We start from the raw sequence: 14,178 nt of genomic DNA on the forward strand, positions 1-14,178 counted from the left end.
GGACGGAGTATCAGAACCAATCAAACACTCGCACCCAGTCAACAGATCTGGGTTTGATCCATCACCGTTCTTTAGCCCACTCTGCCACCCCAGTTCAGACATGGCCATATGCAAATCAGTCTGACCCTGTGCCTCATGGGAACAGTCCAGCCCGAACTGCCAAGCCATGCCTTCCCTGGACCGGAAACAAGCTTCCTAGGACCGGTTTCTGGCATTTCAGCCGTCTTCAGCCAGGCTTGCTTGAATCCAGTGGCAAAGTGAGCAAGGGACTCACGTCTGAGCATACCCTGTCAACTTATGGCGAACAAAGCGGTACAAAAGGGGGAGGTGATGGACGGAGTATCAGAACCAATCAAACACTCGCACCCAGTCAACAGATCTGGGTTTGATCCATCACCGTTCTTTAGCCCACTCTGCCACCCCAGTTCAGACATGGCCATATGCAAATCAGTCTGACCCTGTGCCTCATGGGAACAGTCCAGCCCGAACTGCCAAGCCATGCCTTCCCTGGACCGGAAACAAGCTTCCTAGGACCGGTTTCTGGCATTTCAGCCGTCTTCAGCCAGGCTTGCTTGAATCCAGTGGCAAAGTGAGCAAGGGACTCACGTCTGAGCATACCCTGCCAACTTATGGCGAACAAAGCGGTACAAAAGGGGGTGGTGATGGACGGAGTATCAGAACCAATCAAACACTCGCACCCAGTCAACAGATCTGGGTTTGATCCATCACCGTTCTTTAGCCCACTCTGCCACCCCAGTTCAGACATGGCCATATGCAAATCAGTCTGACCCTGTGCCTCATGGGAACAGTCCAGCCCGAACTGCCAAGCCATGCCTTCCCTGGACCGGAAACAAGCTTCCTAGGACCGGTTTCTGGCATTTCAGCCGTCTTCAGCCAGGCTTGCTTGAATCCAGTGGCAAAGTGAGCAAGGGACTCACATCTGAGCATACCCTGCCAACTTATGGCGAACAAAGCGGTACAAAAGGGGGTGGTGATGGACGGAGTATCAGAACCAATCAAACACTCGCACCCAGTCAACAGATCTGGGTTTGATCCATCACCGTTCTTTAGCCCACTCTGCCACCCCAGTTCAGACATGGCCATATGCAAATCAGTCTGACCCTGTGCCTCATGGGAACAGTCCAGCCCGAACTGCCAAGCCATGCCTTCCCTGGACCGGAAACAAGCTTCCTAGGACCGGTTTCTGGCATTTCAGCCGTCTTCAGCCAGGCTTGCTTGAATCCAGTGGCAAAGTGAGCAAGGGACTCACGTCTGAGCATACCCTGCCAACTTATGGCGAACAAAGCGGTACAAAAGGGGGTGGTGATGGACGGAGTATCAGAACCAATCAAACACTCGCACCCAGTCAACAGATCTGGGTTTGATCCATCACCGTTCTTTAGCCCACTCTGCCACCCCAGTTCAGACATGGCCATATGCAAATCAGTCTGACCCTGTGCCTCATGGGAACAGTCCAGCCCGAACTGCCAAGCCATGCCTTCCCTGGACCGGAAACAAGCTTCCTAGGACCGGTTTCTGGCATTTCAGCCGTCTTCAGCCAGGCTTGCTTGAATCCAGTGGCAAAGTGAGCAAGGGACTCACGTCTGAGCATACCCTGCCAACTTATGGCGAACAAAGCGGTACAAAAGGGGGTGGTGATGGATCGATTTTATCCACACTCAGTGTGGGAGGGTATGCTCAGACGTGAGTCCCTTGCTCATTGCACCATCAGGATTCAGGCAAGCCGGGCCGATGAAGGCTGTGATGCCAGAAACCGGTCCCCGGAAGCTTGTTTCCTTCCCAGTATAAGAATTGGCTTGGTAGTTTGGTTTGCCCTGTTCCCATCATGCTCTGGGACAGGTACAGACTAATTTGCATGTAGCCGGGTTCTGAGCTGGGATGGTGCAGTGAGCTAAAAAACGGTGATGGATTAAAGCCATGATCTCTTGACTTGGTAAGAGTATTCTGCATCATTCAGAAACTCTGTCCATCACCACCCCCCTTTTTCCCAAATCGATTTTATCCACACTCAGTGTGGGAGGGTATGCTCAGACGTGAGTCCCTTGCTCATTGCACCATCAGGATTCAGGCAAGCCGGGCCGATGAAGGCTGTGATGCCAGAAACCGGTCCCCGGAAGCTTGTTTCCTTCCCAGTATAAGAATTGGCTTGGTAGTTTGGTTTGCCCTGTTCCCATCATGCTCTGGGACAGGTACAGACTAATTTGCATGTAGCCGGGTTCTGAGCTGGGATGGTGCAGTGAGCTAAAAAACGGTGATGGATTAAAGCCATGATCTCTTGACTTGGTAAGAGTATTCTGCATCATTCAGAAACTCTGTCCATCACCACCCCCCTTTTTCCCAAATCGATTTTATCCACACTCAGTGTGGGAGGGTATGCTCAGACGTGAGTCCCTTGCTCATTGCACCATCAGGATTCAGGCAAGCCGGGCCGATGAAGGCTGTGATGCCAGAAACCGGTCCCCGGAAGCTTGTTTCCTTCCCAGTATAAGAATTGGCTTGGTAGTTTGGTTTGCCCTGTTCCCATCATGCTCTGGGACAGGTACAGACTAATTTGCATGTAGCCGGGTTCTGAGCTGGGATGGTGCAGTGAGCTAAAAAACGGTGATGGATTAAAGCCATGATCTCTTGACTTGGTAAGAGTATTCTGCATCATTCAGAAACTCTGTCCATCACCACCCCCCTTTTTCCCAAATTGATTTTATCCACACTCAGTGTGGGAGGGTATGCTCAGACGTGAGTCCCTTGCTCATTGCACCATCAGGATTCAGGCAAGCCGGGCCGATGAAGGCTGTGATGCCAGAAACCGGTCCCCGGAAGCTTGTTTCCTTCCCAGTATAAGAATTGGCTTGGTAGTTTGGTTTGCCCTGTTCCCATCATGCTCTGGGACAGGTACAGACTAATTTGCATGTAGCCGGGTTCTGAGCTGGGATGGTGCAGTGAGCTAAAAAACGGTGATGGATTAAAGCCATGATCTCTTGACTTGGTAAGAGTATTCTGCATCATTCAGAAACTCTGTCCATCACCACCCCCCTTTTTCCCAAATCGATTTTATCCACACTCAGTGTGGGAGGGTATGCTCAGACGTGAGTCCCTTGCTCATTGCACCATCAGGATTCAGGCAAGCCGGGCCGATGAAGGCTGTGATGCCAGAAACCGGTCCCCGGAAGCTTGTTTCCTTCCCAGTATAAGAATTGGCTTGGTAGTTTGGTTTGCCCTGTTCCCATCATGCTCTGGGACAGGTACAGACTAATTTGCATGTAGCCGGGTTCTGAGCTGGGATGGTGCAGTGAGCTAAAAAACGGTGATGGATTAAAGCCATGATCTCTTGACTTGGTAAGAGTATTCTGCATCATTTAGAAACTCTGTGCATCACCACCCCCCTTTTTCCCAAATCGATTTTATCCACACTCAGTGTGGGAGGGTATGCTCAGACGTGAGTCCCTTGCTCATTGCACCATCAGGATTCAGGCAAGCCGGGCCGATAAAGGCTGTGATGCCAGAAACCGGTCCCCGGAAGCTTGTTTCCTTCCCAGTATAAGAATTGGCTTGGTAGTTTGGTTTGCCCTGTTCCCATCATGCTCTGGGACAGGTACAGACTAATTTGCATGTAGCCGGGTTCTGAGCTGGGATGGTGCAGTGAGCTAAAAAACGGTGATGGATTAAAGCCATGATCTCTTGACTTGGTAAGAGTATTCTGCATCATTCAGAAACTCTGTCCATCACCACCCCCCTTTTTCCCAAATTGCACTTTGGTCAACAGCAGCAACCATCCACAACACACTCCCTTCTCCTCGTGGCCTGCTCCACCGTAAAGTCTTCATGCTGAACTTTGAGATGGTAGCTTTTCAGTTGGACTAACCAGGTCTCTATATGCAACCTGTGCTCCATCGCTGATGGCCTGAATGTGTAACTTTCCTTCGGTCTAGCACAACCAGATGATCGCGAGTGGCACTTTGTAATTTTAGGTGCAATACTTACTTTATTTCTTTGAAATTGCATATCTCTGGTTCTACTGATTGGAGTTTTGTCATTTGGGTGTCAAGTAATTTATTAAATTTTACTCTGTTTGTCCCATTGGTGTGGGATTTGTCTTGTGTTATATTTTCACTTTATTACTGTTTGAGTGCTGCATAAATACTTTGCACATTGACTCTAAGTTAGGCTTGACTTCTTTTGTGCCAGGCTCCCAGAGGGTTAAGCACAGGTTCATTTAGTGGCTTATGTAGTTCACGCTGATGAGGATTGAGGCTGTTGCTTGAAAAGGGGTTACACCACCTCTCAAGCAACAACTCAATTTAGCACAGGCCCAATCAAGTAGTGTTGGCACATGAGCAGGGAAGTTTGTTCCACACAATCATATAAACTAGTGCTGGTAGAGCAAGAAGTCAGCAGACAAAATTTAAACATACAATTTAAGTGGAGTAGAGTATTAAGTGGATAATTTATGTTTTCTTTGTTACACATGCTCTGCAGAGAAATAGGACATTGGTGTCACCCCTGACAAAGAGCATAATAAGCCTGTAATGCATTGACAGCAGCATATATAATGAGTGGCAACTTTGGAAAAATCATAGAACCTTATTGATTTATGCAAGGTTAAATCCAATGTACAAATGAAATGAGAACAGTGTATGAAAGCACAATAAGTTTCAGGAAATATATAATAGATAACTGTCAAACATACAGAGATTGACACATGATTGTTTTGAGTGAAAGCAGATAAAAATATGAAATATTTGTACCAGCAGTATACGAAGAGACACCGTGCATAGTAGAGCTGTTGTTGCATTGTTACATCCCAACACATCCCATAAAGGGTCAGAATATTCATGTGCCATTGGACTGCATATTTTTCCATCTGAGCTCTGATTCTAGCTCAGTGGCAAATACAAGGCGTGAAAGAGCACAGAATATCATCATCACCAGTTCTCCGGTGGGCATTCTGGCTGATGACACTCATGGTGGTTTCAGGTATTGAGAGTGGAGAGTGTTCGCCATCTGTGTTAGTGCAGCCAGTGCTTGCTCTCTAGACGTGTTTCATGGTGATTGCCCCTCATCAGCAGCGAGCAGCGAGTAGGGGTACTTGTAATGATGCTTGCAGTACCACTTGAATGCATGCAGATGCATGCCATGAATTGTCAGGCAAACAGCTGCAGGAGGAGCCTAACAATAACAGGGGTTAGGGAGAACACTTTTGATATATTAACGTCTGCTGTTCCAAGAGCAATCTCTTTGCTGCAATAGTTTAAGTGCTCACAAGTAGACAGTGTCTGCCATAAATGTTAGCCCAGACATTTAGCACCTTAGAAACACCTACATACAAGAAAATGTAATTCTGTACCTGTAGTATCTTTCATACCCTTAGGCCCGTATTACAAGTGGTTTGGGACACCAGAGTGTATAGAATGTGTTGTGTGTAATAATTATCACCTATTACGTGTTTTGCCCCTGAAGTTTGCAGATTTTTGTGCTTACAGTAACAACATTTGCATTTCCCCATATTTATAGATCATTTTCCCTTGCTAAATATCAGCAGGCTTGACCTGCCAAATTTTATCCAGGAGATGCAGTATTTATTGCACCTACTATGTTCCACGTGTGATAAAAATAAAATGCAAACCGTATAATTCCGGTATGCAGTAACTGTTACCGCACATATCAGAAATCATTGGGCCACTTATAAGAACGGCTTTAACTACAGGCAAGTGTCTTACAACTAATCGCACAGTTTGTTCTTCATTGAGGGAGTACATTTTTCTTACCATGTTGTGCTTACTAAGGATGACAAGCAAAATGACACCCACCGTGTTTCTCCTGTGCGTTCTTTGATTAGACCTTGCAGAGACGACTACTATTGTTGCCATGAGGATTTCAAGTAGAATTAGCAGTATCAGGTTATAATTTATCTGCAGAAGGAGTTTGAAACAAAAACAGCATTAGACAAATCCATCCCATAAAAAATACTGGTTCATACTTCCTGTGGGTTGTGGAGAGAAACACAAATGGAATGCACAATTACATTTCAACGGAAAAGGGACTGGGGTGACTGCTTGTTAAGGAGATACAGCGTGATGAAAAATTGTAAAATCATTTCATGAAATTTGGCCTATGCAATGTGTAAAGAAGGGAACATTATAACTGGCTTTAGAATAGGAATCCTGACACAGTCCTATGCTGCGCACACAGCATTTGTATAGGTGAAAACACAGTACTTGGTTTGACGCCGTGGTTTTCTCTTAGACAGGTAGGTAGGCTCTGCTTCCGCAATGTTAAGTTAGAAGATCAGGGAATGAACTATTATTCCTGTAATCAGCCATGGTAAAATATGTCCCTGGTAGACCGAAAATAGATTGAAACTTTACAGTGACATAAGCATATGTCCCAAATCAAGGTGATAACTGGCTGAATTGCCAAGCTATTCAAAACATAGCTTTGTTGGATTCGAGATTGTGCAAGAGTTCTCTGAACTAGTTGATTGTTGACCTATTTGTGTACAAAAGTAACATGAGTGAGCAAGCGGCTGCCTGGGTCTAGGAGAAATAAGGTATCGCCTCCGCCCCTAGGAAATGGCTTCCACCTTCCATTATCAGACATATTGGCCTTTTCCCGGGATGTATAAATGTCTGGTTAGATTTGGTATCAGGGACCAGGCCACAACATATAGACAACTGCTTTTTGTTCGCTTTGCAAATTTGTGGTGACGTGCTCCTGCAAAATAAAACATGGCGGCGGAACAAAAATATGTTAAATGATAAAGCTTTTCATGATCAATTCCACGCACCCAGGATCAGCAACAACATTACAGTGTACACATCAGAGCCTCCCTGACTCTGCCTCGATGTAAGAAATTGTTTAAGATGTACCTCTGTAAAGAAATTATATCCAGCCACAGTAGGGGTCCACTCTCACTCTTAGAAACTAGCTACCCCTCCAATCACGCATTGAATGTATGTTTGCCACTGACCCTGTACTCGCTGCATTTCTGATAGGTGTGTATTACACAAATACCACATACAAACATACAATCCAATCCAACAATAATCAGTGGATTAACTGAAACAGAGGTGCCGTGTAATACCATCACTGAATTAGTACCAATTGTGCACATCATTATTAGCTTTTATTGTACAATGTTTGGGATGCGGGAGTTCGTTGTGTTTGTGTGTTTTATCCCTCCTTTGTTTAAGGGGGGGACCCTAAATCACTACCCCCAAGCACACCTCCTTTTCATCTAACTGCAATCCCTGCATTCCCTCCCTGGTTTCCCACATTGTTTTCCACTACTTGTGTTTTTACATTCTGCTGCCTTTTCTATCCACCAACCAGCTCCTCCTTGGTTTGTGGCACCCAAAACATGAGCTAAAATTCGCACTTGCTCAAGAATAGCAGTAGAAAACTGGTGTGCTAGAATACTGTGAAATGTGAAAGATAAAATACCACAAAAACAGCTGTAAAATGTACCACATCGTAAAATTTGCAAACACAAACCACAGCTTGTCTTTTAGAAAAAGAAAACTAGTAGAGTAGAGAGCTACGGTTATCAATCGTGAAAAATGAATGCAAAAAATGTAAGGAGCAGCAGGCATACAAGTATGAGTCTTATATACAAAATATTTTAACGGTCACAAACCCTCAGATTCAGTAAATCTGAAGATGTGCGACCGCTGAACCTCTTTTTGCAATTTATTAAACCCAAAAGGTTTTCTGAATCGTTAAACGCGTTAAAGTAAACATTAAAGGCCTGATTATGATGGCATGGAGACCGCCACTGGTAGGCTGACGGTGGTGGTCTCACCGCCATCGGATAGATGTTTACCGCCCGTCATATTACAATGTTGAGCGGGAAAGACGACGGTCGGAAATTCTGACCGCCACTTATTTGACGGGCTCCTTGAGCCCGCCGGTGCAGCAGAGGGCCTCCCAATCCCTGCATTGGTGGCAGTGCCTACCAGGCACTGCCATAGGGATTAGGATATCCCTCCCCGCCAGCCATTCCATAGTGGTTCACCTGCCATGAAAAGGCTGGTGGGGATGGATATTGGGGGCCCGCAGCGAACCCCATTACATATCGCTGAGCCAATTGATAGGCACCAAAGGGTGCCTGTCACATAGTACGGGGAAATGTAAAACATCCCTGCTTTACATTGCGACGGGTGCTGCAGCCAACAGCACCCGCTGCAATGTAAAAGGTGCCCAATGTGTCTGCCACGGTGGCGCGGTCACATCACATTTTGGCCTGTGAGACCGCCGCCTTGCGGTCCCAAATACAATACGATGGCGGATGGACTTCAGTCCGTCCGCCATCGTAATGACCCCCTAAGGAATCACTATTTGGAATGGGTGTGATAAAGGCGTCCCTTGCAAATGCTGGTTCCCTAAGAGATGTATTAATGTTTTGCAACCGTAATCTGGTTGCAAAACATTAAAATGTTACCGCTAAATCAAATTGGTGGTTAGACATTCACAAACAGGAATGGGTTCCGAGGGAATCACTTCGTCTTTAAGAATATTGACAAACACTTTTTTAGGAGTGAGCATTAGTCCACAGGACCCCTGCCTACTCCTCCTAAAAAAGGTTTAACTTACAAAAAAAAATGTGTGGCTGCATTTTAAAAAAATGATTATTTTATTTAATAAGACAGTCATGGTGGTCAGCTGTCCCCATCAGGCCACCGTGACTGTGACTCTAGCCAATCGTAGTGGGTCGCAATTTGTGACCTGACCCATGCATATTAATGAGGTAGGTTGAATTGCGACTGACTATGATTTGGAATTTTGGGAACGGACCTATTAGTATATCAGTCAGTTCGCAAAATTCCTTTTCATTCGCAAAGTCAGTGCACAATTTGCAACTACTAATTGAGAATCGAATATTCATAAATCAGGTCCTAAATTTGCAAAATTAGGGATCCTAACTTTATTAAATGCAAAGAAACAAAAGCATTATTTTTAAAACGAAGGCCTTTTTCCATTTGATTTTGGGAAATACTGACACTTCAAATCAATTATCCTGGTGTTCTGGATAAAATCAGAACATGTGCTGTAGAAATAAATTAGATTGTGACGGAAGGGGCCACGTCAAACCAGAATGGTGGAAGATGTCCTCAAGATGAATGCAACGTTTAAATCAGCACACTAGGTTGAGGGAATCATTTGTTGTTTCTTGAACTTGTTCAAGAACAATGGAAAAAGGAAAGTAATTAATAAAAAAAAACAATAAAAAGCAACCTCAAGTAGTATTCAGAGCACTTGTCTTGGTGCAGGTGTTTCTGACAGAGGCCAACCCTGTGCCCAGAACATGTAGAATTGGGTTGAAAGCCATGTGCAAGACGTAGCAAGGGGGGCGGGGGCGTAGCGTAGGAGGTGACCGGAGACAAAGCCCTGCAACCAGGACATGCATCAGGAGATGTGCCCAGTTACTGTTGTGTACTGCCAAAGGCCTTGCACAGCAGTTTCTTGCTGTGGCCAGGGGCTAGGGGATAATGTTACTAAACCTGAAAATGTACTGCAAAATATTTGTTACTAGTTATTTCCTCAGAAGTGAAGATAATGGTAGTTATAAAGAAGCTATTTACTTTCCACTAATCCACATTTGCAGAGACACTATAGTTCCAGTGCAAAACGTAAGAGCCACTTAAATTCACCAGTTGAACATTGCGACCATAACTCTCTGCCAATGCACTACCCATTACTTCATACATGATGCCACAACATGACTAATGAGGTCATTACCAATAGTGCTTCTGCGGCTGATGTGGCAGACATTAAAGATCTGGCCAAAGGCTGAGCAATATGTCAGTATGTGCTCGGCAGAGCCAAATAATTTGTATAATACACTGCAACTGGAGTCATGTTCAGCATTGGTGGCCTCTGCCCAGCGCTCACTGGGCTCCTGCCAGTGGGGGTAGGGCATAACATTGTAAAAAACTAAAGAGTGATTGTTAGAATGCTTGAATTACTCTCAGCTACTGTTCAATACTCCAGCCACATAACTGTCCATCATTTATTTTTCCTCTTCAGGGCCAGTAGCATAGCAAGGATGCCATGGGCTGTGGAGCAAGCAAACAAAATGGTCCCATTGACTGCTGTTGAGGTAGTAAAATACAGCAATTATCACGTTTCAATAGGTTTTTTGGAGCTCTGTGACCCAGTGCCACTGCGCCTGCTGCACCAATGGTAGCCAAGCCCTTGCTTAGAGCAAAGCCTTTGGCCCATAACTTTTGCCCAGGGTTCATGATATCAAAAGCTACTGTTTAAGTGTGGCAGACAATGTATGCCAGGTATTAAATCCATCCCCTCCCCCACCAAGCCCTGATCGCAGTTACCTAAAAATTTTAGTGTTTATTGAACTGCATTTCACAGATCAAAGGCATGTTTTACTGCATTTCCTTTTTGTTGACATTTCAGATGATCACAATGAATAGGAGAGAATTTTTTACATTAAGAATTTCACCATTTTAATTTTTTAGGTCTGCGGTAAGCCCAGATCTTTTGATTTTTCTAAATGTATATGTATAATATTGTAGTGTTTCTCTTCCAGGTTTAGAATACTTGCGCCATGATTTTCTGGCCACAAGCATTCTATTTAGAGTGTTTGGTTTTGAAAGGTGACAGTTACTGTGACTGGGCATTTGCTGAAGCTGGCTGCTGCGCAGCACCTGTCTATTTTAATAAACTTCACCTTCTTCATCTATTGTGGAGTGGACTTATTTACTACAATTTACGACGATGGGTCACAGGTGTCTGCAGAACCCACAAAGGAAGTGAGAAAATCCAGGCTTCATCAGCAAATCGGTGGTTCAAAAAAAGCCTGGTATCACGTTGTCTTGTTTGATGATGGATCGTAAGTTTTTCCGCTGGAGCTGAATCAAATGAGGTACTGTGCTGTTCTTATTTAAATTTCTGTGTAGCAGCGGCAGAAAGAGGGCATCGAGTCTACCCTCACATCACGGCCCGTCACAGCACATCATAAAAGGTTGGCGTTTCAGTCTTCCCTACATACGCCATCTTTGATGTTTCACGCAACGTTGCGTAGTGAGTCGGGAAAAAAAGAATACGACATCTTAAGAATTAATGACGTTTAAGTTTACGTTCAACGTCGATGCCATCTTGTGGTTGGCGTGACATCAGGTTTATTTGAATACGTTGTCGGATCATCTTATTTAACACTTTATGCGCCATCCTTTTGCCGGGAAGTACGTTTGTGCTCGTCATTCTTTCTTCATTGATATTCTATGCGTTTGGCATCAGTGACATGTACACCATTTCAAGTGCTTGTTTCAACAGGTTATTAAAGGTGAAGTTCCTGCGTGCTTGTTATCGGTGACACGCACACCTTTTCATTTCAGGTATCTTCTTTACAACTATTCTTTTCAACCTCAGACTTGTAGTATAATATTGAACAGTTAGTTTTTCTACATTGTATTACTTCAGCGGTGAATAGTTTTACAACACGGTGATGCGCACACCATGCGCATGAGTATTATTCATTTATCAACGGTAATGTGCACACCAAGCGCGCATTTCTACATTGTATTACTTCAGCAGTGAATGGTTTTTCAACACGGTGATGTGCACACCAAGCGCATGAGTTTTATTCACTTATCAACGGTGATGTGCACACCAAGCGCGCATTTCTACATTGTATTACTTCAGCAGTGATTGGTTTTTCAACATGGTGATGCGCACACCAAGCGCTTTATTCATTTATCAACGGTGATGTGCACACCAAGCGCACACTTCTCTTAAATCACGGTGATACGCACACCACTAATTGTGTACACATCTTGGAGGAAGTTTGTGAAAATTATTCTTGTTTCACAGTGTTACGCTAAAAAGTTGTACATTTAATATGCAGTCTGTTTCTCCACCTCCACCTTTTCTTGAGACACCGGGTGTGCACGCCCATCTCATGGAAAAAAAGGTATGATGCTTTCATCACCTACATTGGTGCCATAGGTGGTTCACGCTACAGAGCTGAGAGAAAAAAATGCCTCTTGTTAAATGTTTTGGGGTTTGAAGGGAGATCTATCTTTAAACATTTACCCCCTTTAGTACGTGCTGCTGATGATGAGGAGATTGATGAATTTGTAGAGACAGTTAAAATATTGGAGTTACGATTTGACATTCAACCCAGTCTGGTTGTCGAGAGGCACAAGTTTTTTAAGAGAGAACAGAGACTTGGTGAAAAAGTAGAAGATTTCATTTCCACACTGCGTATTTTGAGTGCAGAATGTCAGTTTGAGGGGTTTAGAGATCAATTGATAAGAGACCAGTATATTTGTAAGTGCACTGACAAGAGTATTCAACAGAAACTACTCTCCTTAGGTAATCCCACGCTGGAAGAGACTATTTGCATAGCGAAAAGCATCGAACTTTCCACGTTTTCTGTGAAGGAACCAGATGAGAAATCTTTATCTACATCCATCAAAGAAGATTCTGTCAATGTTCAAAGAGATTAAAATAACACTTTTACACGAACATTTGTTTTAAATGTGGTAACTTCCCTCATTTTAAATCAGGACGTCCTTGTCCTGCTAAAAATGTCATTTGTAGAACGTGTGGTAGACAGGGACATTTCTCAAAAGTTTGTCAGAACGGGAGGAGAAGTTTTTCTTTTCCTCAAGATGCTAAACAGGTCACTAGTTCTTCTTCTTCTGTTGCGAATGTTTCTGTGTCTGAATCCAAGCCTGATGATTTCAGCAAAATACAGGATGATTTAAGGGACATGGTTGTTGTGGTCAGAGATATGAATACTGATTCTAACGAATTTTCTGAGTGTGTGGATCCTTACGTGAAGGTGGAAATTGGTACTAAGAGGGTTTGCTTGTTAGTTGATTCGTGTGCAAGAATAACAATGTTAACACAAGAAAAATGTAAAGAGGTTTGGGGGTCTCATTCATTACAACCTCCAGATAGATCTCCAGTTTCATACGAAGGGAGGACCATTGAACTGGCAGGATACTTTGAGGACATTCTAGAATTTAGGGGAAGGAAAATGTTTGGAAAGGTTTATGTAGCCATCAAGGGTTTATACATCCTTGGATGGTTCTACCAGGGACTTTTCAAAATGGTACTTAGATCAGGTACAAAGGACCAAGTTTCTATCCTTCGTTCGGATGATTTTATAGATATATTGTCAGAACGTTTTCCAACTGTATTTGGTGATGGTCTTGGACAGATTAAAGGTTTTACCCATGTTATCAAGGTCAAGGACAACGCTATACCAGTTAAGCACAGACCCAGAAATGTTCCTTTCAGTGTGAGGGATCAGTTAGAACAAGAGCTTAATGGTCTTTGTGAGAAAGGAATTATCGAACCTATTCAATCGTCTCTATGGCTTTCTCCTTTGGTAGTTGCTAAAAAGAAAAATGGTGAGCTTCATGTCTGCATAGACTTACGCAGTCTTAATAAAAATATTTGGATCGATTCTCATCCCCTCCCAAAGATTCCTGACATGCTATCATTAATCAATGGTTCTAAGTGGTTTAGTAAGCTGGATTTGACGTCAGCTTATCACCAGGTGGTTCTGGATCCGTCATCTAGGCATCTAACTGCTTTTGTTTCCCCTATTGGGACTTTCCAATACTGCCGCATGCCATTTGGGCTGGCCTCTGTGGCAGCAGTTTTCCAGAGAATCATGTCAAATTTGCTTAAAAATATTAAAGGTGTGGTTGTTTTCCAAGATGACGTTTTAGTTCACAGTGAAACGTGTGAGTCACATGATGACACTATGTTTTGTGTGTTGGAAGCTTTGCGTGATGCTGGTGTTGTTTTAAAAAAAGAAAAATGTATTTTCAGAGTACAAAAAGTGGAGTTTTTAGGTCATGTCCTTTCCGAACATGGTGTTGAACCAAGGCCAGGCCTTGTAAAAGCTATAGTGGAATGTCCTGCTCCCAAGGACAAGATAGGCCTCAAGTCATTTATTGGCCTGTGTGAGTTTTACTCACGATTTATACCAGACTATGCTTCCAGAGTTCAACCTCTTTCTAATATGCTTAAGAAAAGTGTTCCTTTCCTCTGGGATAATCATTGCAATGATGTTTTTGAGTGGATAAAGCATCAGCTAGTTAGTCCCAAGATACTCAAACCTTTTGACCCAAACGTTACATGTACTATCACAGTGGATGCCAGCGGCTTGGGTTTGGGTGCTGTCCT

At 43.9% G+C, this 14,178-nt stretch overlaps 1 protein-coding gene across 1 annotated transcript in view; it reads right to left on the reverse strand.

Annotated features, from left to right (window-relative positions):
• Window positions 1–14,178, reverse strand: part of MLC1 (modulator of VRAC current 1) — a 306,559-nt gene that overhangs the window by 110,342 nt on the left and 182,039 nt on the right. The window contains exon 6 of the mRNA XM_085650693.1: window positions 5,826–5,927. Coding sequence (XP_085506819.1) covers window positions 5,826–5,927 — 102 coding nt within the window. The remainder of the gene's footprint in view (window positions 1–5,825; window positions 5,928–14,178) is intronic.

Source organism: Triturus cristatus, chromosome 4_1, assembly GCF_964204655.1.
Source record: "Triturus cristatus chromosome 4_1, aTriCri1.1, whole genome shotgun sequence".
NCBI classification, from domain to species: domain Eukaryota; kingdom Metazoa; phylum Chordata; class Amphibia; order Caudata; family Salamandridae; genus Triturus; species Triturus cristatus.